Raw genomic sequence first — 17,551 nt, forward strand, 5'->3', positions numbered from 1 at the left:
CAATCCTTTTTCATTCACAGTTTTGATCGGTACCTTTTTGACAAGTCATTCACTAATCACGTAAGTAGGAAGTGTTCCCTCCCTGATAAGATCATTAGGCGTACTGAGAATTAGATCAAATACGAACTGGCATTTTGCCTATAATGGCAGGTTTAACTTTTACATGTGAATGACAACTGATAAAGTATTAGATGAAATGAAAATTAGGCAAATTGACTAGTAAATCTTTAGGAGATCGGGAAATAAAATATTTTCAGCATGAAGAGAGAGAAAAATTTTTAACTCTCCTTTATTGCCTTAGCCAATCCTGTTTCATTCACAGTTAATGTTTGAGAAGAACTTACACACGAAATTTCAGAATTCTACTGAAAAGTGAGTGCGTCATGGGATCACACTTTTATAGTCGATACGTAGATAGATATTTAAATCAAATATCGCATTTTTATTTCTTATTAACAATTATGTAACCTCAAAGACGAAATGAATTCTCAAAATAATTTTTTTTAAAAAAATAATGTTTACCTGCTTGTCCAAAATATGCTGCAACATGGAGAGCCGTAACTCCGAGCTTTTTGCTGGTAATGCGAAGAGATTGCGAGGTACGTAAAACGTCCAGAACAGTTCCGTGACCATTTTGGGCCGCTAAATGGACAGCTGTAAATCCAGCCTGTAAAATATAGTAATGATTTCATTTTTCTTGTGGATTATTAAGTAGATTTCAGTTTACTTAGTTAATATAATTTTGCAATATTTCAAAAAACTGTTAAAATAACATGCGATATCGTTATTATTAAGTGGCTCAAAGAAAAAAAATAGCATATTGTGAAAATAGTTCCACCTTTCTTGGTTTGTAGTTGTACATAGTTTAGTGGTTAGAGGTCGTCTTTTATGGTGCCTCTTCTTCGATCGGTGAAATAGTATTGAACTCATTACAGTGGCTCATATCCTGATTTAAACTGCAGGTATACAGTTTCTGCAGAACTACATAGTTTCGTTGCTGAAGAAAATCGTAAATACAAATCAAATTGATCAATCAAAAATAAATTATACTTTGTTTGAGAAGAAGAAGTTAATATTGAGCTTGCAGAGCACAAATAAATCCAGCCAAATTACCAAACTTGCTAGAAAAAGAGGCATAAAATTTATGCGGTACGCTTAAAAACATACAAACGATAACATCTATTGTCATAAGGAATTCTTTACAATATCTGGACATGAATCTTTCAAGCTCTAAAATGAGTTTGAGATAGAGGTCTTAAATACGAGATATGTCCAAAATGAAGAAAAAAAAAGAGAGAGAGATTTGATTCCCTTTTGCACTGAACGCGCCATATATATATATATATATATATATATATATATATATATATATATATATATATATATATATATATATATATATATATATTTACAATTTGAGTAAATTATTTTCTGAAATAAAGACACAATAAAGGTAAACTTCAGAATGGTGAAAATAAATCTTGTTTTGTACCGTACATTGGTTGTCTACAATTTTTAATTGTTTAAAACCTAATGTTTTATATTTGTAATTTATTTACTTATTTCATCTTTATTGGACCTAGTACCCAGAGGTATCCAGGGCCGGGGTGCCTAGCCCCCAAGTTGTTTGAGTGATAAAAATGAATGAAGTCATTACTTATATATTTTTGAAAATTTATAGTAAACTCCTGATATACCTACTCCTGTTTGTCTTTGCTGGTACCTATCTTAAATATTCCACACAGTGCTAGTTTATGGCTTGTAAAATTGCGATGTCAAAGACATGTGCCACATATGCTGGGGCAATTACTGAGTAATACTCAACACTTTTAAAATATGGACAGGAAAATATCTTCTCTGTTTTCATGTTTATAAACTAAAGATTTACATTTATTCTTCTATTGCTATAATACTCAGTTACTAATCACTTTCAAACATAATGAACCAATTACTGCTGTACATTTTCATACAAAACCTCTACACCGATCTTATTAAACACTAATCGAACGAAATATGGCGTACGCAATTGAAAAAAAAGCACTACCACATTCTCCAGGAATACTTTCAATAAAATAAAATGACAATGCATGGTACTTAATTCTTTGTAGGAGGGAAATTTTAAACACTCCTTCTAAAATGGTAAAAATTCTTATTCAATTGTATACATCACAACCATGTTCAGACGTGTTTGATCTTGCGAAGCATGTGGATAACTTGTTCTTTTCTTTCTTCCGACTTCTCCATCACTTGACCACAACGGATAAAGAAAAAAATTGAATTAAGCGATCCTAACTTTGTAACTATTATGGAAATAGTGTTGATAGTTATCGAATGACTGTAACTGCTTGTCGACAATATGACAATATACGAGCGAAACAGGTGTAAAAGTGCTCTTCAATGGTAAGAAGCAACGACGCCAACTTTCCAAAACTTATGTGGGTGCATGTCAATGGCGGTCCGTGTTATCCTATATGTTTTCAGGGAAGTCTCGATATTTGATTGATTTATTTTTAGTTAAAATAATTTTATGAACACTATCATAAAGGGCTGTACTGTGATAAAGTAAAATATACCGGTACTATAAGGAAAAGATGGGACTGCCCTAGTTCAGTCTGTAACACGGCTGACTTAAACGCAAGAGAAACGGGTTCAATCCCGGGTCCAAACTAAAAATCTTGTGAGTGCAGCGCACCCACAAGATTATTTGTGTGGATGCTAGAGCTCTGGGCCACCCACGTAGTCGGCGCGCATGGAAGAAGTAGAAACTTCATGTGCTCAATGTTATTAGATGTAGCTGCAGCACTCATGCAACTAGTAACCATAAACCACTTTCTTTCAGTTTTTTTTTTTAAATATTAATTTTAGAGAGATGCATCAATATTGTCTTCTTGCTGAAGAGCAAAGGTTTATTTTTATTCAAATATTATTTTAACACTTTAAAGACTTTTTTCTTTGAAATTAAGTGCAACCTATGGCAGCAGCGGTCAATGTTTTTTAATACAATATTTATGTATCTCCCACTGACGTAGATCTAAATGTGCGATTTGTAATATATAATTAACTCGCGCTATAGCTTCAGGAACAAGAAGATTTATTGCAGCAACAAAAAGAAAAAAGAAAAGAAAATCTCCATTTCATCCTATGTCGTGCCGAGCCAACTTAGTATTTTCTTCATACAATTCTCCTATCTTTTCGTTCGGTTTTCAATTGTATAGGTCCCTGTTAGGACTCCTAGGCGCTCGGTATAATTAGCATGCGACCAACGACATGTCTCACTCATCTAAGCCATCAAAATTATTTATTATATATAATATTTTCCAGGGCCGTAACTTGTGAGGGCAGGAGGCAACTGCCCCCCAGGGAAGCTCCCAGCAGTTCGAGGAGGGGCCCATTTTAAGACAAAATTTTCTTACTCCATATACAATATGAACATGAAATTATAAATGAAGCATCAAACAGATTCACTACATTCATAAACAAAACAACACACAAAAGGTAAATAAAACAAAAATGAGTCGTGGGCCCATTTCAGTAAAAATGTCTACTATTAGGGCCACTAGAAAAAATATTCGTATGGCTTTGAGATTTGTCAATATTGTCCCCTTAATTAATTTGTCATGTATGGAATGGGCCCAGGGGCATAACTAACGGACCCGCAGATCTTGCCGTGCGGCAGGGCCCACAGGCTCTGGGGGGGAGGCATAAAGAGTAAGAGAAAGGTGGAAAGAGGGTCCCAAGAATTAGAAAAAATTTCTAGGGGGGCCAAATACGCGTATTAATGCTTGTTCCCTAGAAAAAAAATATTTATTGTATATAGTATTTTCGCTAGCTTAGAATTATTGTAAAGTTTCGATTGTGTAACTATTTAGTTTCACCAGTTTGATTCCCCTATAATTCTACATATATTATTGACAATGTTGTTTTCTAATATTGAAATTCGATAAATGAACTACGAGTATCTCATCCTTGGACATGTTTCAATCAATCTTACTGTAAAATATGAAAAACGTAAGCAACTTTACATTCTTTAGAATTTATGTAAGTTAGTTTTTTTAAGCAAAATGACTTCCGAGTTCAATCATAAGGTGTTCTAAGGTATTTTTTTTAATTTTAATATATTTTTATATTTTTCAGAACACTACAAAATGAAATAAATAAAATAAAATAAGAGATAATATTGGACTTTTATAAAGCAATATCTTAGTTCTTACAAAGTGCATTAGTACGTACAAAGTAATGGATATTTATATTTTTCTTTAGAATTGATATTGAGTTTAACGTCCCGTTCAGCAGCGAGGCTATATGAGACGAGAACCACAAAAGATCTCGGCGGGAAATCGAACCCGGGTCTCCCACGCCGAAGACGAGTACACTAACCGCTTAGCCACGAAAGAGCTAAACAGTTCAGTTTAGAATAGACGTACACAAGTTATATGAATTATGGATCAAGAGTTTGAAGTGCAATCCGAACCATCGTAATGCATACAAGTTTCAAGGCTTAACAACTGGGAATCGGTGTCTCTAGACCTGCATTTGTAATCGTTGTTTCCTCCGACTTCATAAAAGCGAAGAAGATGTGCCTGTTACTCTTATGGTTAGCTTTTCAAACATGTAACATCAAGATTACTTTTATTATAACAAACGTATTAGGGCCCTTCTAAGGCACCTTCTCAGTATAGTAAGTTCATGATCCCAGGTTGAGAATCATTTACTTTATAGCCTCATTTTGTAAATGAAAAACAGAAAACGGAAGTAATTTAAAAATTCGGTAAAAAAAAAAAAGCTATGATCTCAAATATCAAGCCATAATATGCTTTAAGCAAAGAGGAAACCTTGAAGATGAACGATCGATCAATTCGTCTCAAAACAGGCAACACGAGTTGCAAACAGCTACTACTTTTTCTTTTTCCCTTCACCATTTCCTAAAACGCTGGTGGCCTGGTTAATGATCCGAACAGCTAATAATCTCTCGCCGGATGCTCTTAAGCGTTGACTGGAGAAAAGACCCTCTTCCCTTCCGCCTCTGTCTTATCTTCTGGTTGCTTGTGGATTTTTTTTATGTTACCCCTCTTCCTTATTATCGATTTTCTCTTTTCTTGCAAATATTAGAGTAAACCATCTTCTTCTATGCTTCTGTGTACTATTAGGAAATGTAATCCGTAATATCAGGTTTCAGCATATTGTATGTTGCGTTTCTTTACATTTTAACCTTGCAGGGTAGTGACTTAAGGGAAATATCCTTTCTATCAAGTGTATACATTTACTTAATGATACCATGTTTATGCTACTGGAAGTTTTATTATATAACAGTATGCAAGATACTTTACACATACATAAAGGAAACTGTAGTGATCAGATTAAGTTATAACGGCATGTTTCAATTCTTTGCTAGACTCTGCATGTTAAACTGAAATACTAAGTTTAAACAGAACTCCTGGCGCAACAACCCTTGGAAGGCCAGGGCCTACCAGACAGCTTGTGATAATCATGGCTTTGGGATAATGTGTTGTCGGCTCCCCTCGTTAATAATATTGGATTCCCTTGTTAAGTACCGGTAGCTCCCCAATTGATCTCACGACGTTGGGTAGACCCCGAAATCCCAACACCATCTGATAATTATGAATGGTCACTCATGTTTTCTCTTACCACATTCGGCACTGTTTGACTTCGCTGATTTCATAAGAAGTTGTATTCCAGTGTGGCTACATCGTTAGCGTATAAACTCCTAAGTAAAATTACGAGAAATTATTGTCAAATATATTTTCATTCAAACGTTTTTAATTTAATAGCAACAAGTAACACAAGGTATATATTTACGTACATACAATAATACCAACTTTATTATTGTTCCTTTGCCACATTTCCTTTACTTTGTAACTTACAACTATGGAATGCCATCACACTTACCAGGTAGTTATTTGGAATTTTGCTGAAAAATGTTACAGTGCATGTAATTTAAATTTCAGCCCTATAGCTCATACTGATAGGTTCTAAACATGAAAATTAGTTATTAGTTAAGTGGTGTACAGTTAGAACATCGCGTCCCATGACAGCTATTTCAGACTTCCAAAGCAGGGTTTACTAGCTAGTCTCCCCTTCTGCTGATCTAGTTTCTAGCATGGCGCGTCTTTCGTGAATGGGGTTCCCGATGAGAGAGTATAAAAATTTGAACCCATTACGGTGGTTTAGATTATATCTTAAACTGTAAATCAATGTTTCATACAGCCTCGGCGCTGAAAAGGTACACTAAACTCCAATCAACCAACCAAGGCTTTGGTAGATCTATAATTGTCTCACAAAGTTGCATCAACATCATTAATTGTGCTTCTCCGTCTTAGAAACCAAAACCATTCACACTAAATACTACTCGTTAGCTGTTGAAACTTCGGACTCAGGCGGTTTGTTTTAACCTTTAAATTTTATTAAATTAATTATTCATTCAAGTGTCTAGCCGAAGACAGATTTCGGCATGCAAGCCTATATCTAGAGATACTAAAGTAGCAATGCAAGAATAGATCGGTCTACACGTATTCGTTTGCCCAGTTGTTCATCAGGGCATCCTGAAAACTGGAAATGTGACGAGCTACGGTAAAATAGTATACTGAATATGGGAGTTAAGAGAGTATATGGAAAACTGGAAATTTGGGGAATTAGTGTAAAAGGATATATTGAAAACTAGGATCAAAGGGGCATCTGAAAATCTAGAATTTTAAGAAGCTAGGATAAAAGGATAAACGGGGAATTAGGATAAAAAATATACTTGGGAACTTAAAATTTCAGGAACTAGGATAAACAGATAAGTTAAGAATTAGATTCAGAACCTGCAAAACTGGAAATTTGAAGAATTGGGGTAGAATGATAGGTTGGGAATTAAGATCAAAAAGGAGTCTAGAAAACTAGAAATTTAAAGAGCTAAGGTAAAAGGATAGATCGAGAATTACGACCAAACAAGTATCATTAAATCTGGAAATTTGGAGAGCTAGGGTGAAAGGACAGACTGAACATTAAGATCAAAACATAACATGGAACATTGGAAATTTAAGGAGTTAGTGTAATAGGATGATTAAGAGTTAGGATCCAAAGGGTATCTGGGAATCTGGAGTTTTGAGGAGGGGTAAAAGGATACATGGGAATAAGAAAGGTACCTGGAATACTTAAAGGTTTAGGAGCTAAGGATAAATTGAGAATTAAGATCAAAAGGATATATAGAAAACTAGAAGTTTCGGTAGCCAGAGTAAAGTGATAAATTTAAAATTTGGATCAAAAGGTTAAATGGAAAACTAAAAATCCGGGTAACTAAAGTAAAAGAATTGAGAATTACGGTCAAAAGGGTATCTGAAAACTTTGAGCCAGGGTAAGAGAAGAGATTCAGAACTATGAATATAAGAACTGGGTAATTATCTTTATTACACATATATATTTTCTTGTACACATCGATTAGTATTTATTCAATATAAAGTGCACAGAATCTTTAAGTAACAAGAAGCTTAATCTTTCGTGTTACCTTTAAACGTATCGAATAAGTATTTATTGCGAAGAAAAGTCAATTCATAACACGAACAGTATCTAACATTAAAAAAAATCCCAATTGCTTTTTATTCTTTATGCTTTTGTATTAACACCAACGTCATGAGAAACAGAACCAACTATAATTCGACTTATTACTCCGAAAAAGGTATGGATCTTCTATACGCTTATACTTCATTGCATAAAGCCGTTTTTAAAGTTATTTTTGTAGGCACTTCATTTTGGGTTCGAATTAATATGAAGGAAGAATTTCTAAGAAAGACATAATTTTAATATGACCCGGTGTGCCGACCACACATAATTAATTATCCATCTGATTGTCTAGAGCTTATTGGATCAGCTGTAGTTTCAGGAATGCTTTTATTGTGGTTGAATTCCGAGGAATACATACGAAGAGTTGTAATCTAACATAAATAATAGATTGTGATTGTTCTTGATGACTTTGATAGTTTAGAAATTGTGGTTTGTTTTCCAAACTATCATACTTTGAAGAAAGAGTAGCATATCTTTGTGTTCGTGAAATTAACTCAATCCAATATTAGGCTTGATATAATACGCAAAATAGAGGGTTCTGTGTACATAGTAAGGATGTTTATTTTAAACGTTCTGCAGATGATATAAAAGAAAACCTTTCTCCTAAAATATCCTGTTATGAAGAATTCATTTGGTAGGTGGTAGCAATATTATCCATGTAAAAGTTTAAATCACTTGAAACCAAGAGGATTTGTTTCTTCTAAATACTCGAGTCAAATATCCACATTTCACCCAACACTTCTAGCAAAGAAAAATCCCAGTTATACGCAAATTCTACAAGAATGCATACAAAGTAGACGAACTAAAGATAGCGAATGTAATGAGACGAAACAAAAGAAAATATCATAAACGTAACATTTACAATTTTAATGTTGAGACAAAAAGAAGAGAGAACACCATTAACCAAATGAAGCTATGTTCTTTGTTTGTTATTCAGGAGACATGGAAAACTTGTCTTGTTTTTTTAGGTTAGGCAACCATTCAGAAAGATTCATCCAAATGCAGATCATGATGGACTTAAGAATCATTTCTTTTATCCTAACTTGAATGTATTCTGAGCATGAATTTTAGTATGTCTTGATTTCTGTTTTTTTTTTTTTGTTTTTTTTTGTTTAAGGAATCGATACCTTTTCAACAGTCAGACAAGATGCTTTGAGTTGTTTCAGAGAGTGTTTTATAGCATTAGTCTGGTAAATGGCACGAATAATCCAACTGCTTGGTTCGATTTATGGAATGTCACAGAAATTGATATTATATATCTTGAGAAGGCTGCAACAATGATACATAACAATTGCACGAATCTCACGAAACCTTATGGGTGCAGGCGTTAAAAGAATTCCCTCATGTTGGAATGCACTTTTATCTTCTTTAAAACGGCTTCACTTGTATGGAACGTTTAATTCTCGGGACACACATTCTTGATTTTTGCACTAGAAACTTGTAACGTCTCGCTGTCACCATTCAGTCTTTTCTTAAGTCTTGAAAACAGAAAGTAATCACATGACACCAAATAGGAAGGAAGAAAGAAATAGGAAGAATGTAGCATAAGTTATACTTCTATTTTATTTTTAAACAAAAATCAACTGTCCTAGCTGATTGCGAGGTGTTGTAGTAGTGAAGCAGGATTTCACAAAGCTTTATCTTTCATCGGTGCTTGCGAAATTCCTCGAATACTTGAGGAAGGCAATTCATTGCGCACTAGACAATACTCATTGTCCTTCGAGTTCCAGCAAAAAAAAAAAAAAAAAAAAAAAAAAAAACACTATTCATCAGACTTGATCATAAGGGATGGTATAAAAAGCTCTGGACAAAGAAAGAGCACTTACCCGGTCCGAGTTACTGTAGTCTACTTGAAAAAGAGATTAAATTTCTACTACCTTTCTGCGGCATCTCTCAAGAAATTGAAACAATTTTTACTTCACAAAACCAAGCATTCAGGACATTTTAAAGAGCATTCTTAAGAACATTTTTAGAAGAATTCTGACCAGTTCTCTATGTGTTTGAGAGAGCTCTCCTTCACACCTTGTATATACACACAAGGAAACGAACACATCTATGTGAAGAAAAGAAATCTTTCATTTTTCGCAGTGGGAAACAAAAATCCAATTTCTCATCGTAAACATCAATTGGTTGTCAAACCCCATACGTCGTCACCAATTTCCAATAACAACAACATCGTTATTTTCACCGGAATAGTGGAAAGCAGAAGAAACAACAAACGTAGTTGATTCTCTTCAAAACAGAAAAAATGCCTACAAGGTATATATATATATATATATATGGCAAACAGTGAAGAGTAGCACAAACAAACGAAAAAAAAAGGAAGAATAATTGGAAATTGTTGTTTTAACCGAAATTCACATAGGACATAACAAACATGACAGAACAGAAAAGAAATATATAAGGGAAACAAAACATGATAAATTCCATTCTCGTATATATGACAAATACGCAGAAACGAAAAATACACTCTTATTGACAGTAAAACGGATCACGTACTTGAAGTTTTAAAGTCATTTGGGAGATGTCAACCATTGGAGAAAATTTCTGCCATCTAGCGGCGCGATGTGTATCTTCTACTACCCTGGTTTCAAAAGTACAAAATGGCATATGAATAGCTACCTTTAAAGTCACCATTAACCATAATTTTTTTTACGGATCGACTCCATCGATCCATTTTTTTTAACTCAGCCGGAATCATCACAATAGCTATCTATTGCAAAAATAAATAAATAAATAAAACATAATTCAAAATTTCACTATCGTTCAACAATCATCGTGTTGAGTAACGACCACCGTTAAAGTAACCGTTATCCGTTAAGATTGACTGATTTAACGAACTTGGCCGAGATAATCACTCTAGCTATATATTGCAAAAAAGGATTGCAAAAAAGATTCAACAGTTATCGTGTGGATTAATGATCTTCGTTAATGTCATCGTTATTCGTAAAATGATAATGGATTGATGCTACGAATTCGCAGGAGATAACTGATCTAGCTACCGATATCTAATGCCAGAAAACAAGAATTAAAAACTTCATCTTCACTCAAGAGCTATCTCGCGTAAGTGAGGACGGGTTATAGACACAATTACCTTTTTAGATGTTAACGGGTTAACTTCAGTAACGAACTTGCAGGATATAATAGCTCTTGCTATCTGCTGGTAAAACAGTAATCAAGCTTTTGGTTTCGTTCAACAGTTATCATGTAAAGTAGTAAGTTTCCCAGTTGCGGGGAAAAAACATTCTTCATTGATTTTAGAGAGTCTTTATTAAAAACACAGTCTGCATTTACTTAATATTTAACCGTCCATCATTGATTTCAGCAAAGCTTTATTATAAGCACAGTTTGCGTTAGCTCGATGTTGAACTGTCTTTAATGGATTTCAGCAAATCTTCATTATAAGCTCAGTCTGCATTTACATAATGTTCAATCGTCCGTCATTGATTTGAGGAAATCTTTATTATAAGTGCAGTCTGTATTTACTTATGTTAAGCCGTCCTTCACTGAATTTAGCAAATCTTTATTAGTATAAGCACAGTCTTCATTTATATAATGTTTAATCGTCCATACTTGATTTAAGCAAATTTTTATTATAAGCACAGTCTTCATTTACCTAATGTTTAACCGTCCATCATTGATTTCAGCAGTCTATTAATATTATAAGTACGGTCTGCATTTACTTCATGCTAAACTATCCTTCATTGATTTTTTTCAAATGCAATTCTGTTGGCTGATAACTTAGGAACCGAAGGCCTGCACAGCATAATACTATACATATTACTAACAAGAAAAGGACATGAACCTGTCATCCGGACATCCGAATCAAACCTGATGCATTCGACAAACATAACAAAGATATGTTCATGTACAAAAAAAATTAGGTATCATGGACAACAGAGTAAGTCCCTGGGGCCAATTAACTCTGTTAGTATAAAGAAAATCGTAGACTCTCAGTGAAACAGCTATTGCATCAACACTGTTCATTGGAAAGTCATGGTTTATAGTTCATTCTCTTTAGCATGAAACAAGCTTTCCAGAGGTGCTATGTATTGGCGCTAATAAGTACTTGAACATGAAAAATTGGCAGAATGTCGGGAAAATTCCCTCTAGAAATTCCTTCCATCAACTTTGGACCCGTCTGGAGTGGTCTCCAGTAAAAGCACACAATCCAAATGAATTTCGAAAAATACTATAGGAGATAAGAAATGTGTATACCAAGTTTTGTATTGATAGACGGAATAGATATGAGGAAAAAGCTTGTATACCTATACACGCTTTCCCCTCCAAAGTTGATGGAAGCGATTTCTGGACGACAGCGCGTAAGATTTATGATATACTGTACTGCTACGGAAGATCTTTTTTTTGGAAATTGGACGTACAAGGTGAAGTGAAGTGCAATTATTATAATAAGGTGTCCATATTTTGGAATCCATTATAATTAGAAATGAGAAATTTTGTGTTTGTACTTTACATTAAAAATAATTAAAACTGTGTTTTAGCATCTTTTCATGTGTGAGCTACAAGGGGAGAAGTGAGGGGGGAATAAAAATCGGCGGGCGAGGCTTGTAATTATTACAGTAAGATGTCCATATCTTGGAACCCTTTAAAGTTAGTCATGAAATTTGGTGTTTAAACTTTTCATTTAAAATAATTAAGCAAAGCGTTTAAGTAGTTGTTTAACCTAGAATGGAAGAAAAAAAGGTGAATTATTGTTTTTTTTTCTCCACATCAAAGAATTGCACCGAAATAAAAATATTGGTGTGCAATACAAAAATACAAAAATTTCATTGTTGCGTTACGTTCTCAATGATTTTGCATTGTAAATATTGTTTTAAAAAATATTAATACTATATGTTTAACTTGCCGTTAAAGAGAATTTTCCAAGAATTGTGCTATATATTTTAAATTATGCTTTATGCTTTATTTTCTAAAATTATGCTTTATTATGCTTTTAAAATTAGTTTCTTCTGGACCCTTAGACAACCACAACCATGTTCTAGGTACCAACCATATGTGTAAATTGCCGTTATGCTTTTTATGCTTTTGGGTTGCTCTACTTATTATAGATCATCACCAAATTATGGTTCATTTGCAAACCTAACGTGAACATTTTAGGGGAAGCCAGCAAAAATTCACGCCTCCCTAGACCCCCCCTGGATATGGGCCTGTGGAGAAGGAAGGACGGAAAATATTGTTCAATATCAGTGCATTAATGCAGGAATGCAAATAAGCAACAAAATTTTACTAGTACAAGAAAAAATGCTACTAGATCACATCCTACAATAGAATATTTGCCATCGGTATGATATTAAGCACTCGACCGCACGGATGACCCACTCACCCTGGGCGAGTGGTTATTTGCATCCTTGTTTTAATTATAGCCATCGCTTCACAGAATAACTCAGGTATATAATTGTAGATTGATAGAAGTTATACATCTCGCCGTTAGATGGCAGCAACATTCTCCATAGGTTGACATCTACCGGACGAAATTGAAACTTTGAGTGAACCTCTTTACTGTCTTTAGCAAAATATATTATTAATTGTTAATATTTTACTTTAAAATCCCGTGTATTTACTGTTAAAATCATTTTGAAAATTCGAGTCCGGAGATCCAGGAAGTAATTAATTCAGATCACAAATTGTCTAGGAACTCAAACGGGGCTCTAGTATGTATTAGACCTAAGTTCGAATTTCAAAGTATCACTGTATTTTTAAGAGTTTCACAATCATTTCTACAAACAAATATGAACGGTTGTAATTACTTAATAATAACATTGCCTCTCTATTTCTAGTGTGCCCCCGAAAAATGTGTGAATCATACTTCGGCACAACCCCGCCGTCCTCTTACCGAAGAAACCTTTCCTTTGCTTTGGGAAAAAGTGAATTACCTAGGTTGAGTTACCACTTTGTCTTTCAGTGATTTGTCTTGGCGAGTGAAGATCGTAGGCTACTTAGAATGGCTGATAAGGTAGTGCACAGCGAAGAACGTGAAGTAATTCAATATAGCAACCCTGTCCGCATCCAACAATTCAAGGATCTCGGCCACAGCCACGACGCAACTAGGCTAGTTGTCGCCCTGGGCAAGAACTCACTTTAACGCCCCACCCCCTGACTAATCAAATCAAAACGCTCCCTAACTACACCTGATATTGGCATCACACAGCTATTCTCTTATTTCATTTTTCCTTCAAGTTACAAAGCTTGATTTCAAAATTACAGTAGCCTACATAATTTAATTTTTAATACAAGATAAAACACCAAACTAATCAATATTTGATTGCCAAATAAAAAAATGAAATGAAATCTTCAAGTTTTACGTCCAACGTCATGCCGCCTAGGCTAAATGAGACGGTGATGATGAGAAATGAATGAAATGATGCAATAAAGAAAGTGGGCGGTAACGGGAGAATCTCGACAAAACCCATGCACACGGTGTTTGTCCACCCTAAAGTCCACTTGGCGCGAGCTGGGATCAAACCAAGGACCCTATGCACCAGAGGTGAATGCTCTACCACTGAGCCACCGCGGCCCCAATTGCCAAATAATCTGACTAGGGAAGGTTGCGGGGTGTTATTCTGACTTAATACCGATACTATACTCAATTGATTTGCTTTTACATCTGAGACAATTGTGCAAGCGGAGAAATCCTCGAACGCAGGCGCGTTTGAATTACGAGCGTTACAACTTTAAAATTGAACAGATTTTGCAAAAAGTTTGAAGTAACTCTTTTTGAGATACTCGTTTCATTTTTGGTATCGGGGGTTTTCTTGGGTGTCCAGCACAGTAGTGAGCTGAAAACGTACGCATTTTGCAAGATAAGGACATTTATTAGTGAGGAGGTGAAGGGTAATTGCGTTTTACAAATTGCAAATTGCTTTCTTAAGAAAACCAGATTCACAAACATCGTAGGCAAAAATTAAGTGAGAATTAAGTTGCTTCAGGGTTTGTAGTTAAATCGCTTAAATGTTTCCTGTAGCAAATTGAATTCGCCAGAATTTGTTTATTTATGAATTTGTTTAGGGGGTGCAAAGGCGCACGTGCACCCTCTCTTTGTTGTAAATACACACTATATAAAATGAGAAGCTAGCTCCCTTTGTGGCTTGAAAAAATCCAGAGCTTTGCAAAAGCAATAGTGTAAGTTGATTTTCAAAAGGTTGACGGAAAAGGATTCACCAAGCAAAACAATGTTACATTTGTCAAGTAGGGAAGAAAACAGAAACCAGGAGGAGAGAAGATCTTTTTTCCTGCATAACACTTGTGACCCTCTTTAAAATACTCCCCTCCCCCCGTTCTATATATCAGCGTTGTCAGGTATAAAGAAAATTGTCACATGTCACTTTGAATAGTTTCAGTGTGATTCGTTATTTTGGTAGTTATTGGTGCACCCCCCTCAGACAATCCTGGATCCGGCCCTCTATATATATCTACATATCTATATCTATATCTATCTATCTATCTATCTATCTATCTATCTATATATATATATATATATATATATATATATATATATATATATATATATATATATATATATATATATATATATATATATATATATATATATATATATATAGTAATATAATTGTAAGATATAAAATTCAGAACGTGCAGATACAAAGAAAAATGATAGTGAGATATAGAAGGAAGATGAATATTAAAGCTATCCAAAGTAAATGATACATAAACATTACAATAAAAGTATTGTAAAGCATTTGTATATGATTTATAAGCTCGCTTATGTAAATGTAAATATTTGTGAAGCGGAAGATCTTTCTTGTTATAAACAACAAGAACGAACATTAATATATACGTATTACGCTTGTTCTTGTTTCTATAACATTTTCTTTCTTTTTTAAAAAAGAAAAGTAAATAAACTCGATGCTTTTATGAAAAAGTTATATTTGTATTTCAAGACGAAATATTAATTCGAGGAATTTGAACGATTTTTTCTCTCTTTAAAGCATAGTTCATTATGATCTATTAAAATTTGAGGGAATGAAACATCTCAGAGGTAGGGCCCCTTGAATATCGGTGAGCTTGAATGGAAGGACAATTTCCTCTTGCCCTCTCAAGTTGCGACCCTCTTTATGAGCTACAGGTAGCCACCATAAAACTCGCCATTATCCGTTAATATGTTAAACTAACAAACTCGACGAGATAATAGCTTTAGCTACCTACTGCAACAACCAGATTTCAAGAATTTGCGTACATACTTATATGGGATTAGGGAAATGGCTAGCCATCCTTAAAATCGCCGTTATCAGATAACGGATTTACTTCACTAACAAACTTAGCTAAGATAACCACTCTATCTATTTGAAGAAAGCAGAGCTCAAACATTCGCTTATATGTACGGGATATGTGCTATAGATCCATAATTAAAGTTTACAACGGTATATTGTATGTGTTGTACTGTTGTACTATTATTTATCTGTACAGGTCTTAGAAAGACGATCAGAGGTGCGACAACGGAGCATATTTTGTAAAGAAAAAGAAAAAGGAAATTGTAATGATCATTATTGCTCCTTAGTTACAGTATATAAAAAATAAATAAGAGAGGTCGTAGAGTGAAAGATTACGAAGTTCTCAGAAGAATTGATGTTCAAGAAATTAATGGTTTGTAATAGGAATATTAAACAAAGGTATAAATAAATAATATTTACGTTTCAATGTTCTGTTATAGATATTGTGGCTCAAGAAATATTTATTAAGAACCAGCAGTTACATAATTAAATGGTGCCTTCATACCGGGAGTTAGTGTATCGTTCCGAAGTAGAGTAACAACGAACACAATTGAGCCCAATATTTATGTTACTATACTAAGAAGTGATAAACGAATAAACCGAGGTATGTCGGAAACTGAAGGTGTCCAAGACAGACTTATGCAAAGTGGTAGTCCTGCTCCTGAAACCGTGACAGATCTTTTAAAGCAGATATCATGCCAAATGAACCAACTTCAACAGAATCAACAGGAGTTCCAGCAAAATATGGTGACTCATCAGCAGTTTGAGAAGCAGTTTGAGGAGTTCCAGCAAAAAATGGTTACTCAACAACAATTTGAGGACTCCCTAAAGCAATTGCAACTTAAAATTGAGGAACGACTGGAAGATAAAATGGACCAATTACAATGCAAAATAGAAGGTCAATTGGAGGAACAATTTTCTACGAGATTTAAGCAGTATGACCAAAAGATGGAATGAGTATCCCAAAATTATACTGAGATGCAGGATGTGGTTAAAGCAATGGAATCGGTAATTAACGAACACACCTTTCACATCCGAGAACTTCGAGAGGATATTAATTGTTTACAAGAGTGGTACCATGCTACTAAGGAAGAGCACGACGGTGGACATAGACATCAGTCCCACAGTGGACATAGAAATCAGGCTGCGTATAATGGATTAGAACCAGTAATCCCTCATGATGGTGGATATAGAAATCAGTCTCCTTTTAAGGAACCAGAACCAGTAACACCTCATCGAGTTTTGGAGGATAGTGAGTCTTCGGGATATAGTGAAGGAAGTACCGAAGTTGGAAGAAGAAGGAAACATTCATCCTATAGGAATTCAAAATATTACGGTAAATATTTAAAATCCCATAATAATGATAAACCTTTGCGATTTAGTGAGGTAAAATCATTGACCAAATTTAGTGGTGGACCTGATGATATTCCTGCACGGGTATTTATCGAGAAGTTTGAGGACGAATGTGAATTAGTAGGAATAAAAGAGTCAAAATTCTTGAAGATACTTCCGCACGTCCTACAGCCTCCATATTTAACGTGGTTCAAAGCAATCCGAGAAAATCTTCATGCTTATTCAGATTTTAAAGCTGCCCTATTATCCAATTATAAAAACGACTTTATGCTTGCCAACAGAGATGCATAATTACGTACCAAAGTTTTCGATCCCCGAAGCCACAAGAATGTCACGGAATTTGTAGTATGGACATATAATGAATTAAAAGCTCTAAATCCTAATCATCC

The 17,551-nt window shown here is 34.5% G+C and overlaps 1 protein-coding gene across 2 annotated transcripts in view; it reads right to left on the bottom strand.

Annotated features, from left to right (window-relative positions):
• nompC (no mechanoreceptor potential C) overlaps nt 1-17,551 on the bottom strand; it is a 603,429-nt gene that overhangs the window by 42,660 nt on the left and 543,218 nt on the right. For both annotated transcript variants that reach the window (XM_081759152.1, XM_081759151.1), the window contains exon 15: nt 523-667. In XM_081759152.1, the coding sequence (XP_081615278.1) occupies nt 523-667 (145 nt within the window). The remainder of the gene's footprint in view (nt 1-522; nt 668-17,551) is intronic.

Source organism: Thermobia domestica, chromosome 5 (assembly GCF_964235325.1).
Source record: "Thermobia domestica chromosome 5, izTheDome1.hap1.1, whole genome shotgun sequence".
Taxonomy (NCBI): domain Eukaryota; kingdom Metazoa; phylum Arthropoda; class Insecta; order Zygentoma; family Lepismatidae; genus Thermobia; species Thermobia domestica.